Source organism: Cebus imitator, unplaced genomic scaffold, assembly GCF_001604975.1.
Source record: "Cebus imitator isolate Cc_AM_T3 unplaced genomic scaffold, Cebus_imitator-1.0 Scaffold198, whole genome shotgun sequence".
In the NCBI taxonomy this organism is placed as follows: domain Eukaryota; kingdom Metazoa; phylum Chordata; class Mammalia; order Primates; family Cebidae; genus Cebus; species Cebus imitator.
In genome coordinates this window covers 3502434-3517504 of record NW_016107513.1, presented here as the reverse complement: position 1 = coordinate 3517504, position 15071 = coordinate 3502434, and the positions used below count along the sequence as shown (strand labels likewise).

At 40.1% G+C, this 15071-nt stretch overlaps 1 protein-coding gene across 7 annotated transcripts in view; it reads right to left on the bottom strand.

Moving 5' to 3' along the window:
* Window positions 1-15071, bottom strand: part of PROX1 (prospero homeobox 1) — a 52873-nt gene extending 37802 nt beyond the window's left edge. For 2 of the 7 annotated variants that reach the window (XM_017547530.2, XM_017547534.2), the window contains exons 1-2: window positions 14563-14662; window positions 4791-6582 (exon numbers count right to left, since the gene is read on the bottom strand). In XM_017547530.2, coding sequence (XP_017403019.1) covers window positions 4791-6515 — 1725 coding nt within the window. In that variant the 5' untranslated portion in view covers window positions 6516-6582; window positions 14563-14662. Of the gene's footprint in view, window positions 1-4790; window positions 6583-8922; window positions 9074-13733; window positions 14250-14322; window positions 14541-14562 lie in introns of those variants that run through there. The other 5 variants (XM_017547532.2, XM_017547527.2, XM_017547531.2 and 2 more) reach the window with 4 other exon arrangements.

Sequence of the window (15071 nt, the reverse complement as noted above, 5' to 3'; positions counted from 1 at the left end):
TCTTATAAAAATCTATTCTGATTTGGATTTCTCAAGTTCATTTTTGCTTTAAAATGCTTCCTGTTGGTAATACTCGGAATTGATCAGTTGAAACGGAACACAGAATTTCTCTCTTGCTTATTGTGTAATTAAGATAAAATCCCATAAAATATATGTTTCTAATAAACTATTAAAAATAACTAATGAAACATTTAAAAGGCAACAGTTAGATAATCCTTTTTTTTCTCCTCAAAATAAATCTGAACTGACCAATTGGTTAATTTCCCTTTTAAGTGCTTGTGCTGAAAAGCAACTGTTCTTCCAAGAAAGCACTAGCTGTTTCCAGGATACTTACACACGCACAATGACTCATGATGGAATAGATTCAGTAAACATACAGCTGTACTGAACACGAGCTAAGCTCCATTCAAGGCCAGGAAAGAAAATGAGCACAAATAAATATTAAGGAGGTAAAGGGGGGTAGGGTGAGGGGGGATGGAACGCAAACAAGATCTGTCCAGGCAGCTCATGTGGCTGTGCCTCAATTCTCTTAGCTATAGCTTTGTGAAGACAGATGACATTCAATTCTATGTGTAATGCAAAATAGACAATAACTGCTGAAACTTGAGACAGCTGCCAGGTGTAAAAAAAAAAAAAAAAAGAAAAAAGGAAAAAAAAAAAGAAAAGATGATAAATCCATAAATTAATGAAAGACATCTGCTCAGGAATATAAAAGATCAGAGAAGCAGGGTACTGCAGCTGAACCTAAAGCAGTGTTCAGACAACCTGAAAATCTAAGTGTTGTCTGTTTACCAAGTCCAATATAACCTTACCTAAACAGCAGCCGCGGGAGGAGCAGCGGAGGCAGCAAAAAGGCAAATGGGAGAATAATAGGCTGTGAAGGCGGAGGAAGAAAATTCTTTTTTTCCAACTAAACCTTGGATTGTAGCTAGAGAGTGTACGTGCTGCAGTTCCAAGCAAAGGAGTTGAGACTACTTATTTACATTTTCTAAACATTTGAAACCTAAAGAATTTTAGTTCTGCCTTATTCCCTAATTGGCTAAGTTTCTAAGAGGATTCCCCCTAGAAATTAAAATGGGGAAAAAAGATCTAAACTCTCTCACATAGTGATAGTGATAGAGCAAGTTGTTATTCCACTAGGAAGTCCAACACAATTGGAGGGATGCATAGGGTATGGAAAATATTTTTAAAAATTTACTTAGTTGATAATATTTTTCAAGGGAGGGGGTCAGTTGAGCAGCCCAGAGTCTTTTAGTCTTTAATCTACATGTTTCACTAATGTACGTACCATAGCCCCCACAGGACTTCTACAAATGTATAAGATCTGTTTCTGTGGATTGCTTCAAATTTTAGAAATTCATTTCTATCCATGTTTCCTGGTTGGATTTTGATTTCAAATGACTAAACCATTTTCCTTTCTAAACTTCAAGCCTTCTTAACATTCTTCCTAAAAGTTGAGTAGAAAAAGCCAGCTGTTTCAGAAAACAGGGTTAATTTCTTTACTTGCACATCTTAACGGCTTATACTACTCCTCTTGTGCTTTAACTGGGTGCATGCAAATGTTTGGGGCCTAAACAAGGCTATTTTTCTTGAGATGCAAAGAGGATGAATGACAAGGAACATCATCAAGAAAAGCAATTGGCTGACTGTTTCTTTTGGAATTTGAATAAAACTTAATATTTGATTAAACAGGTTCATTTGCAAAGATACTGAACACATTTTAAAAATCCAAGACATAAGCCCTTGGAGCAGGTGCACCGACATTCAGTTTGACTTGCACACATTCACTATGTCCCTTCTACTAGATGGGATAATGGCGTGTGTTCTATCCTATAGAACATATATGTTTAATGTGGTGAATGTAGAATGGATTGATCTGATAAGCTGGTGTTCTTAATAGTTCTTATCTTGGCTACTTTGTTCAAAAAACAGATGGTACTTTTTGGAGTGGGAAAGAATTGTTCCTGAAGAATTAAATTATGTATAACAGTTTGGAAAGCCACGAACTAAAAATAAAAACATAATAATAGCAATCACAGTGGTACCATTTCATTGCATTTCTGCGCATTTCTATCAATCTTTTCAAGGATTAACTGTACAACAAGTTCATGTATGGCCCTGTATCCCTAAAATTGAAGTAAGACTCACTTGCTGTGATTCCCAGAGATTTCTTCAAAGTAAAAGCTTGAGAACTTTGCCTATACACTATCAGGTACATCAAGGGAAGAACTCATGGCTATATAGAAGAAGAGTCAGGAGAAAAGTGGGCCCAATCTCCCTACAAACAAACAGATCCTCACTGGTTTCAGAATTGTGGAAACTATAGAAAAGGTTGTCTGCCTACCTTACCCTTCCTGAGAAATATTATATCAACGAGATAAATGGTTTAAAGTGCAATGTATTAATAGTGGAGGTGGGAAAAAGAACAGGAGCATACATAGAAGGCCAAAAGGTGGAAAATGTAATCAGTAATTGGCACTAGAGGCCGAAATTATTTAGCTATATGCAAAAAACAATTCTGGGTGTGAGCAACTAACATTTCATATGAACATGGTTGTTTCCCAACAGAATCACCACTCAACAGAAACTTATGCTGGTAGGAGAAAAGAGAAGTCATTCTTCTGAAGAAGAAGTAACTATATTTTCTTTAAAGCCTTTGATATGTATTGAAATAAAAGGAACTACTTTCAATTCAAATCCTCAGAATTCCTCAGGGGATTTGGAGGGGCTGAGACAATGAACATAGGCAACATTTAAAGCAAGCTAAAAGATTTTTTTCCTAGAAAACTAAACTTTAAAAAACAAAAAGCACAACTGTACTTATAATGATCTGGTTATAATGAAAAGTCTGATTTTTAAAAAAAGTCATAAACTGGCATCTTGAATGAAAGTGATTAGTATGGACTTACAGTTTTGAAACCTGGCTTTAAATCTTTAAATATTCATCAAAATTGGCATGCATGTCACTTTACTCTGTGTGTGTGTGTGTGAGAGAGAGAGAGAGAGAGAGAGAGAATCCACTATCACTACTACTTGCTTCAAAATAAAGTTAAGAGATCTCTGGGGTGCAACAGCATCTTCTCCCTAGACATTAGCCTTACATGAACCTCTGAAGATGCTCTTTCTGCAAAGGGTACAAAAACCATTCAAGCCATTGCATCTTCTTACTTTGCCCTTCTCATCACCAGGAGCAATATTCCAATCATTTTGACCAATATTTACTGCCTGCTTATAATGTGTAAGGCACGGTGTTTGGTGCAGCTTTGATTCATGGCTAGTGGATTGAATTTTAGATCTTCCAAAGGTCAAAGTTAAATCAACAACCATGCTAAAACTTCCTTTCTATTTTTGTATAGAAATCTCCCACATCTTTCTCTTCCCTTTCTCTTGCAATGTTATTCTCTTCTTGCTCAGTATAAAAGAGACTCCATGTTCAACTGCTCAAGCAGGTCTCATGATTATGGCCCTAGTAGTTCACCTTATCAGAAATATATACTGCTATCCTGAGAGTTTGCTTGAAGTACGACCTCCACTAACCAGGAAAACATATTTTCATCATAGCTGGGACTTTGCACTTATGTGACAGACTCTGGAGTGGGCTTAGATATGAAAATGTCAATCTCTAGTCATCAAGACAATTGCTCAAAATCCTAAATTTAGTCACAGCCAACTTAATTGCTAAATTTTATATCCATCTGGTTATTTATTATATAAGAAACTTGCCTTCACCTGCCTCCAAATGCTACTATTCTATTACCCCCAAAAGACCAACGACCACAAAATTTTAAAAAATTTACAGAAAGAGCCAATGGAGAGAAAAAACATCTTCAATTAAAAATAGCTGGACTTCAGGATAGGCCTAATAAAAAAAAAACTGTCATCTCTACATAAAAGTCAGTTTCAGAATTTTAAAAAATCATAAAAAGAGCCATTTTTAAGTTGAATACAGCTGAGTTTTATATTTAATTGTGCTCTTTCACTTTCCAAAATAATTTGCTTTGTGTATGTTAGGACAAAAGATTTCTGTGTATGGCTGAACAGAGGTTAATCATGCATAGAGGCAGCTGCACCAGACCCAAAGAACAGACCTTGGGTGAACGAGAGAGACGGATGCTGTCTGAATAAATCAGTACCTGTATATTTCCTTAAAAAAAAAATACACACACACAAACACAAGTGCCACTTAAAGAGAGAATCTAACTCCCCATCCACATCCATTTTTCTTCCTCCTCAACCTCCCACCTATGAAGTGCTCCTCCTAAGATTTCATCCAGACTTCTTTAAATGGATCAGAAGCCTTGCAAATGGTTTACACTGAACATTCTTCTTACGGGATCTTAGGGATCTGAAAACTGACTTTTCTCCTTATTCTGTTATAAAACTTACCCTCTTTAAAAAATATTTGAGAGAATTCAATCAATATTTACAATGAGATTGTTTTCCCATCTCTGAATCTACTATTTTTTTTTAAGAGATAGTGATAAGAGGATAATACAGGAAGAACAGCAGAAAAAAAGCTGTTGAGAAAGCACATATTAAATAGGAGCTCCTTGAGGCAATGAACAACTTGTGGAAACTGCAAAGACGTTGGTTTAGTTTTAAGCTTTTCTGCAATCAGGTAGGCCACACGCATGCTGATAAAAGCCTATTCCTTTGAATAATAGGAAAGGCTGCCTTCTTAAGAAGATACGAATCTGCATTACTCTAGATACTGTGTAAACCTAACCTTTTGGGAAACATTTTTTGGTTTTGGTTTTGGTTTTTCCTTGAGGGAAAAAATAAAAGGATATTGCACTTCCCGAATAAGGTGAGATTTCAGACATATCTTGAAGATCGCCGCATTCGGACTTTATGAGTGACAAGGAGAGCCCTTCGGCGGTGCTGGGCGGGTGTGCTGGTGAACAAGGGTGGTGGCTCAGGTGGTGAGATGACATCTTGGTCCTCAGACTTGTGGTATCCCTAGTTAAGTCTAAGGATTCAGGAGAGGCTCTGTCTTTTCCAGAGAAGGAGCCAGAGGGAGCACCTAATGGGCTCTGAAATGGATAGGCCATCAAGGGAAGGGGGAAGGGGTGGCGGAAGGTGGACGTGGTGAAGCCTGTGGTGGCAGAGAGAGGCGACTGGTGTAGAGGCTGGTGGTGGCCGCCAGCAGCAGGGCCGGAGGCAGACTGGTCAGAGGAGTTTTTGCGGACAACCAGGGGCAGGGCTTCTGTCTGGTCAGTGGAACTGGCCATCTGCACATTGCCAAAGGTGTCCAGGGGGTTCGGAATGATGACGTCGCCAAAGCACTGCAGGCGCTGGTTGGCAGTGTGGAAATTGTGGTTTTCCCCATTGACTGCAAATCTGGCCTGGGGGATCTGGAGAGGTGGGAAGACCTGAGGAACCTGGCGGGAGGGCTTGGCGGAGAAGACTTTGACCACAGTGTCCACAACTTGCGACATGGCAGTGTTCAGTTCCTGTTTCAAGGTCTCAGCCAAATGTTTGCCTTCCGGTTGTAAGGAGTTTGGCCCATGGTCTCTTTCTTTGTTGCTGCCTTCTCGCTTCGGCTTGTTTTCAGCCATTTCCTGCTCTCTGATCAGGGCTCGAGCTCGGTCAATAAACTGTCCTGGGTCTAGCTCGCACATCTCATTATCTGACCTTCCGACAGAGTCCTGGGCCCTGGCATCCAGGATCTCCGAGCGCATGCTGTCTTCAGACAGGTTACCATCTTCATCATTTTCCGAATCAGTGCTGTCATAGATTTGGTAGAACTTTTCCTGCAGCTGGCGCAGCTGTTTCTGCATGTCCTCCAGCTGCTGTTTCAGCTGTCGGCGCTCCTCTCGCTTCTGTTCTTTTCGGGCTGAAACCAGCTGCTGGAAACTCTGTTGCTGCTGCTGGGGAAGCTTTTGCTTGCGTTTGTTTTCTCTGTAACTTTCTCGGGGACTCACAGACTGCGGGGCCATCTCTCTTTCATTTTCATTGCCCCTTAATGCCACACTGGGGGAATGGCTCATACCCCGAATTATATTCTCAACCCGGGCGCGCTTTGCTCTCAGGTGCTCATCACATAAGCGATCCATATCAAACTGGCTCATAGTAGGCCTGCCAAAAGGGGAAAGACACTCTGGGGGGCTGTCTCTTGAAGAGTTGCTGCATATATCCTCCTGATGTACTTCGGAGCCTGTACTAGAGAGACCGCTGGCTTGGAAACTGGGCTCCGTGCCACCATTTTTGTTCATGTTATTTTTCAACAGCTGGGAAATTATGGTTGCTCCTGGAAAAGGCATCATGGCATCTTCATACGAGTTCGCCCTCTTCAGCAGCTTGCGGAGTACATTTGACTTTTCCCCATCTGCATGCTGCACCACTGAATACTCAACATCCTGCTCAGAACCTTGGGGATTCATGGCACTAAAAAACGTTGCTCTTGCCTTAGCAAAAAATGCAGATGCTGTCCCTACCGTCCTTTTCACTCCAATGTCAACTCTTCTCCTCTTGGTTTGCCGGCTTAAGAGGGCTGTGCTGTCATGGTCAGGCATCACTGGACGGTTATTGTGCCATCTTCAAAAGCTCGTCAGCTGGGCACAGCTCAAGAATCCCGGGACCCTGGCCAACAGAACAAAAGGACTGATGAATCATTTTCTTTAAATTTCTCCAAATTTCCTGACCTCAATCCTGAATCAAATACAAAATGCATAGGCTCTGGGATTTATGGCACATTACAATTATTGCAATTTATTATGCACTCTGCTTGAAATGAAACATTTTTAAATATTTCTGCTCCACTGGTTTAAGATGGATTAAGATTAAAAAAAAAAAAAAAAAAAAAAAAAAGCAAAAACTGCTTAAGCACCAGTAATATGATTCTCTTTCACAAATGCCTAAAATGATACTGTTTATCTTCAGAAGAAACAGTAGATTATAAGAACACAGCCTCTGACAACCAATTGATTAAATTCTGGGCATTGAGATTCATATTATAAGGAAGATGAAAGTGCTCTATACTTAAGAAATAAGGTTAAATGTTGAGGCTGTATGAAATTTGCATGAAAAATTTCATTTCTGCATTACAATTGTTGTGGTTTTTAATGCTATTAAGGGAAAAAGACTAAAATAAATGCAAAAATATAATCGACACCTTTTATTCTTGAATTTTAAAATATTTTTGGCATATGTCAAATGGGAAGGAGAACACTCTCATCAGCAGCATCTTTCAAATAGATGGTCAATTTTGCATTGAAATAAATGTACAATGTCCATTTTAAAAGTCTGCTTATTTAACTTAGCTATGCATTTTTATTTGTAAAATCAAATGTGAAGATGGTATCTGTTGATACATCTTAATGTAACTATAAGAATATTTATACATTTTTATAATGTCCTTTTTTGACAAATTATTACAACGTTGGTTCACCGCAAAACAAGGATGTTATCACATTTTAGAAATCAATATGAGGAATAATAAATTATTGACCAAGACAAAGATAAATATATCTTCAGGACTAGTTTCCTTCTGTTTAAATCTGCCAAAATAATATGTCAAATGCCCAAAGAAACTCTTTAATATACATGATTTGTGAATCTTATTTCCTGTGCCAAATTAAAGGAGAAAAAAAAAACAGAAAAAATACTGAAAGAACATATATAAAGAAGAAAGAAAATAATGTCCATCGAATATGTGAGAAAGGAAAATACCTTCTTTGTATATGAACTTCCATTGTTTCTTGGAAACAATATAAAAAGAGAACATCCTTCTTTGCATTTCACAAAAGGCACTTGACGTATTGTGTAACTTATTAACTAGGGAGGCTAACCCCAAATTTTGTAGACATATAAGATGTCACCTTTTTGTTTATAATTAACATTTTATGAGGAAAATGAAAATATTTTTTTCACGTCAGGTTTATCTAATATTAAACTTCACATTTGCTTAACAGAGCACATCTTCACAATAACAGGGTCCATTGCCAAAGGCAGCGTGCAGAGTGTCTGGAACGGCTCCCATCTCTTTCGGTTCACCTGTAAAAACATCTACGTGCTCCCTAGGACTGCATCTGTGGCTAGTTTTAAAGAATGACTATCCATGCAAATAGGCATAATTTCAGCATGAAATAACCTGTAAAAATCAAGAAAATGCTCAATGCTTAGATGGCAACAATATGTATATTGTTTGAAGCGACAGTGATTTCATCATGCAATCTTTGCTCCTGGTTTCTATAGAAAGATAAAATATTTTAAAAGAGCCTGCTTTAGGGTATCATGAAAGAAGATGATGCCTCTTTATATGTATTTTTTGTATGCTTGGGCATGAAATACTTTTTGCATGCTTCAAGATAAAATTTCCTGAGCTTGGAATGGAGATGGAGTTCTTAGTAACTCAAAATTGGGTTCAAAATTGAATTCAGAATGATTGAGACCCCTTCAAACACTAATAATAAAATTGGTTTCAGGAATACAAAAATGCAGTGACAAATACTACACAAACACATTAGATCTGATAAATCAGGTTAGCTGTCAGATGACAGAAAGAACAAGGAGAGGCTGAGACAAGAAAAAGGATGAATTATTTCAAAGCTCTGTTAATCACAGAAACACTTGCATGGAGGGGTGGTTACAAGGAAGACTTTTTGTGTGTGTAGATCAGCTTCCCCAAAATAGTTTATTGCCCGTATTTTAAAATTTTACATCTTTTCTATTTGTATGCAAATCTGTTTCTCTTTACTGTCACCTGCAAAGCACAAGGACCTCCAATCAAAACGTCGAACAAACTTCCTGCACTATTTTTTTTCCTCCCTGTTCACCTTAACACCCAAACTGGGCTTTCCTCCTGACATCCCTGCTATGGGAAGAACACCTCTGTCACAGAGACTTGGAAAGGACATACTGGTGTCACTGATGAGCACAAGGTCATCCCCAGGCATCCTTCCTTTTCCAACTGCCATTTACCTCTGCGTCAACTGCACTTCCTCTCATCCAGCCTAGGTATCAACAGCTGCATCCCTGCATCATGCTGGAGCCAAGAGGAAGGCTGTGCTCTTCCTAAGGTGGAAAGAAATGCTTGTGGGGTCTGTTAAGAACAAGATATAACTCCTATGATATTCACCAAACTAAACTAATATTTAGAATTCTATTTCAGTCAACATTTTTAGATTAAATAACAGTTTGTATCTGTCTTGGGCTAAAAGAATTTAAATACTTTTAGGTCTTGTAAAATGTCCAGCTGAAACATAACAAATAGGACAAAACAAGTGGGAAAAATAAGATAAATTATATAATCCAGCAAGACAAGGCATTATATTAATAGGCACAAATAAATATATCTCAATAAAGCTTAGACCCAAATTTGGAAATAAAGGTAGAGTGGTAGCACACACTGGGACCATCGCCCATGGAGGCCATAGGCGTGATTAAATAATAATAACCGGTTGACACAGCACTTTATTGGTGTCACATTTCATAAACTAGACATATATATATACATAAATATATTTACTACATAAAAAAATGCACTGCTACATTATCATAATATAAATTAAATCTCTTAAAAACATTTTCCAAGTGCTTCCATGATATTACAGTTCAGAACTTAAAGGAAGCCATGGAATGACTTTATCATTGATATTTTAAAAATTCCTTTATTTCTCAAGGTATGTATTAAGACATCATGTTTTACCTGAAATTATTATTAATGCATATTATATTTGCATTTTAACATCAATTTTGAGTTTCACCAGGCAGTATGATGCTTTTGATCAGCACTGGTGGATGTCCAAATCAGTGAGGATACAGAAAAATACTGATGGAGAATTTGAACCCAAATGTATTATTGATCAGATACACTTAGTCTATTCCTGCAAACCCCTCTTTAATTAATGTGAAAGTCTATATAGAATTTTTCATCATTAAATATTCTGTTGCATCACTTGGCATATAACCTACACAAGTGCTTTGGTAATTCTTATACAATGCATATGTTAACATAGCAGATTCCTCCCAGAAAAAGGTATTATAAGAATAAACATCCAGGTATAATCAAAACAGTTTTTAACTACTCCAAAACAGTCTCTTTAATACCTGAATTATCTGACATTCTTTTCAACATAGAAAATTCTAAGGAAACTGATGACTTCAGGTTAGGAGGAAAGAATTTTCAGTAAAGAATTTCAAAGAAACACTGCACCGTGAAGTATAAAGTGGTTAAGTGCTCTACTTTAATAAAGAAGTTATTTCGGGGAGGAGGATTCAACTTTTACTGCATCTATCTGGAGTCCAGATTCTGGACAAAGAAGTGTTTCATTATGGTAATTATCCAGATAGTTCAGACAAATCTTTTATGAGACAGGGAGAGTGTAAGGTTGGCATGGTTTCCTTCTTGGATTATTTAGATGATCTGTCTTTGTTGATAAAATTATTTGAAGAAATTGTGCAAGCCTACACTTGACTTCTTTTAGACAATCATCTTTGGATGGGCCTCTGATCTACTTGGGTCAACCTGGTTATGAAATTTCACATAGAGTATCCTTAACAAAGAGTATTTCAAATCAATCTGGATATTAGTGATTTAAAGGGGAAAAATCAGATGATCTGATTTAAGTGCCCCCTGAATCATTAAATTGTCCCCCTCACTACATTCAAGAATTTATTTCTGCTAATTAGCAACTTTTCCTTCAGAGATATTGGAGATATTTCTGTTCCCTATCAGGTTAAGAAAGTCTTTGATGTTTATTTTGAAGAACTCACTTGACATAAGTTAATATCAAAATTAACTAAGGCTGCATTATCAGGTTTTAAAATTTCCTGTCATAGTAGAGTTCTCAAATCATTTAAGATTCTCCATCCTATCAAAAATTCCATACATTTTTCACCTTCAAAATGAACACAGAACATTTTCCGAGACATGCCTAAAATATTAATTTCTACTTGTTTAAAAAGTAACAATTTATCAAATTGGTAAATGAATAATTGCATGCTCTACTCCTTCCTTAACCCTCCATAATCTATCATAAATCATATCAATTCACCTGTATAAAAACCGTTGAATTCATCCNAGACAGAAATAATTTTAAGAAAAAACACTTTTTTCTTTTTGCAGAAAATTGAACTCTCTAAATGTCCTTTGAGAATGCACAGGCAATAGGATCTGAGAAATTCTTATGTGTATGTCCTTTCCAAGTTGTACAGGTACTTAATTAAAATATTATAATAATACATTATGTACAATCCATTTTCATATTATAATATCAGTAACATTTTACAATTTCTTTTGTTAATCTTAAACCTAAAACTTCTTATATTAACATTGCAAATTCAAGACAATCCCTAACATAAGACATTCATGAAAAGAGGCTTGTCTGAGTTTTAAACAAATAAAGAGGAAGTCTGGCAACTTATAGAATAAGCCAGCTTAGGTTTTAAGATAGCATGTGCTGCTTATAGAGGAATGATGCTGGGAAATGAATAAAGTGAGAACAAAGATGCATGTTATGTATGCATGACTTTTTTTTCCCACAAGGTGGTGATTAAACTAAATAGAATTCTGCGTAATGGACACATAAAATATCAATAAGTGCCAAGCACAGATAACCCCGATTAAAAATAAAGCAAATGAACATAGCCATAGATGACATTTTAATTACCAAAGAACTTCAAAAGCATCCAAAGAAAGTATTGGGTATGTGTATGTGTGTGGGGGGTGGGGGAGGGTGGGGAAGGCATTAATGTTGAAGTCTACAGAATAAATGACATATACGATCTCATTTTCATGGAAAAAATAACCACCCAAACAACAAAATCAACCACCAAAAACCATTCACCATCTAACCTATTCCTGTGCAACTCAGTCTACAGAAGTAGCCTGTTTAAAGATAATTTTAAAAGGTCAAGTTTAAAGAAGCCAGATATAGTGCTTACATGGAATTCCCAACAACCTCCCTTACACATCAAGCCACAGTCCTTAACTTCATCTGTTTCACTATGATATAAACATGTCCATGTTGTAACTCATGGACAAGTTAACACGAATACTCTCATTTTCCTTCCTCAACACAAACAGCCCATTTCATTTTGGAAACACTCAGAAGTTCTTGCAAGAAACTCTCCATAGAACTGACTTCCCTCATCTTGCATCAGAACAGAAAAGCACAGTTACCTTCTCATGTACTTGAGATTTTCTTTCTCCATCAAATTCATGTCTAGGACATTTGGCACATGTCTGGGACAATGACAGGCTCATTCTACTTTATGAGATTATTTAACATATGACTTGAAAGAGTCTATGCACATACCTATTCTTTCTGGGCAAGGAGAAAGCATGCTTTAAAAGATAAGCTTTAACAACAGTAACACTTTCAAACTGACTTTGGAATTCTTGGCACTTACACACCACTCTTGCTATCCAAACCATACAACACACACACACACACACACACACACACACACACACACACACACACACACGGAGGACAGCTCTCTCTGCCAAGCACAGACCTGGGAGATAGGCATAAACTGGTAGGAAGCAAAGAAAAAGTCAGTCTCCCTCCACCTGCTGCCTAAAGTGGGGGTGCTTTGGGCTGACTGGCAGACAGAAGCCTGGGACACATCCTCAGCAATAGTTTGCCAATATCCTTAAGAAAAATAAATACATACCAACTTGCCCCCAGCCCCCACCCCAAGAACTCACATGGCAGGGCTCAAAACAACAACAGCCCAATTCCCATTAGCCCAGACAATCCTATTAACCAGGACAACCATAAATTCATAAACCTCTACAACCCTCGAGCAAGCATTGTGGTCTAGAAATGTACAGACACACACAGACACAGAGGAAATTTGCACCTGTCTTTCTTGACACAACACACCTGTCAGGCCCTGCCCATGCGAACTCTGCTAACAGATTTCTGCCTACCTAGTTTAGGAAAGGAAATGAGTTTAAAAAAAAAATAAGGGAGGGCATGAGTAGAAAAGAGAACAGGAGAAGGGACTCTTCTAGCCTTGACTTTGAGAAGAGGCCACCCTGTGCTTGCTCTGTTTTCATAAGCTCAAGGAGACAGCACAGACCTTCTCGGAAAAATAAAAACAAGCAGGTGAGCTCCCAGCCTTCCCCCAGGCAGAGTAACCTTCTGGGTTGCCAAGAACAGCACTTTCACACTCCAACCTGCCTCCTTGGGCTATTAAGGACTAAGCATGACCCCTCCTTCTAGTTCTGCTCTCTGTCTGCCTGGAGGGCTCTCAATTTCCCAAGAAGCTGGGAAGGGGCCAGAGACCTGGGAGTCTGTGGAAAGCTACTTACTCCTCCTTTACCATCCCCACCCCCCATCGCTCTCTCCACCAATCTTCAGCGTTAGCAGGAGGAGTAGCTGGCTGGCACACCAGAAGAACCAACAACTTGCTTAACTGGACTTTGGGTGATGTCTGCACCCGCCCCCTGCTTCCCCTCTCTGCTCAGGCAAGATAGCAGCTCTTTCCCCCTCTTCCCGCCCTCCTCACTAGTCTTCCTAGGAACAATTACTCTCACCTTTCCTGTCCTCCCTCCCCAGTCCTCCGAACTGGGGCAAGCGGTAGGTACCACCCAGACGAGACCAGACCGAAGCTGCCCAACATCATAGTCTGCCAGTGATGGCTGGGAGATTTATTGCCTCCCATATCTGCTGGCCAAGAGCCCCCTACCCCTACCCGGACCGCGATCCTCCGGTCCTCCTCGCGCCGGTGCCCAATTCCCTCCACCACGCGACCCCCCGAGGGTCCCGGTGCCGCCTTACCCTACTCAACTTGACCCAGTCTTGGGTCCAGGACCTCGGGAGAGGGGCGCCGCGCGCGTTTCCCGCGACCCATCATCGCACTGCTCCAAGCCTGATTTCCACAATTCGGCTTCGACAGCGTTTTGAGAGGAAAGTAGCAGAGCGCCCCCCCTCCTCCCTCTCTCCTCCTCCCAGCTCCCGGTCCTCTGCTGGGGTTAAAAAGAAGAAGTGAAAGGTATGCAAATGACAAGCAAATTGGAAGAGCCGGGAAGAAAGGCAGCTATAATAAACAAGACAAAGAGAAAGGACTAGGGGACCGGCCCCGGAGTTTTAGCCCGGGGAGAACGGAAGGATGGGGCTCGGCGGAAAGCCGGGATCCGCTCGAACAAAAAAGCGACCCGGACCCCTCGCGGTCCTCTCTCCTGAGAAGAGAGGGCAGGGGAAAGAAGGAAAGGGAGCAAACGCCTCCTCACACCCCAGAAACAGTACACAAAAGGTGACAAGATCAGCGACAAGTCCAGCAACATCAGCCTCCCCCCCTCCATCGCCACCGCCACCCCCAGCCACCAGCAGGAAAGAGAGAGAAATAAAAGCCAAGCGGATCACTTACTCTTAGGAACTGGGAGGAGCGGAGCGCTGAGTTCCACGGAGGCTCCTGCTTAAAACTGTTTAGAGGCTATTTTATTATGATTCATTTAAATAATATCATTTTCTTCTGGGGAGGGGGGGAATGTGTACACGGGTCTGAGTAATGGGAGGCTCTTTTCTTTCCTTCTCATTCAAGAACAAGCCAGTGCAAGTGATTCTGGAAAAGGGGAGGGACTCACGAGGGGAAGAAGAAGATACTTACGCGGTGCAGGGAGCAGTGGGACCGAGCCTCTCTCTCGCTCTCTCTCTTTTTTTTTTTCCTGCCGGCAGAGAGAGGAAAACACGCGCGCGCACACACGGTGATATCTTGCGGGTGATGAATATGATAATTGGACAAGGGACGGTGAGTCGGTGCGACAGCGAGCGGGGCGAGTGGGAGAGGGAGAGGGGAGAGAGAGAGGCGGGCGGGGAGGGGAGAGGAGAGAAGAGGAGCAGGGGAGAGGCGAGGAGAGCGAAGACGAGGAGAAGAAAAGAAGAGGAGCGAAGGGAAGAGGAGAGGGCAGGAGAGGAGGAGAGAGACGAGCGGAGGAGAGGAGAGAGCAGCGGAGGAGGAGAGAGGAGAAGGGTAAAGAGAAGAAGAGCGAAGCGGAGAGGGAGCAGGCGGACCCGGCGAGAGCTCTTTTGCGCCGCTCTGCTTTCCCCGGCTGCAATGGTGTATTATTTCAGAGCGCTCCCTCAGCTGAGGGCTCCGCTCCACAACAAGATTTACTT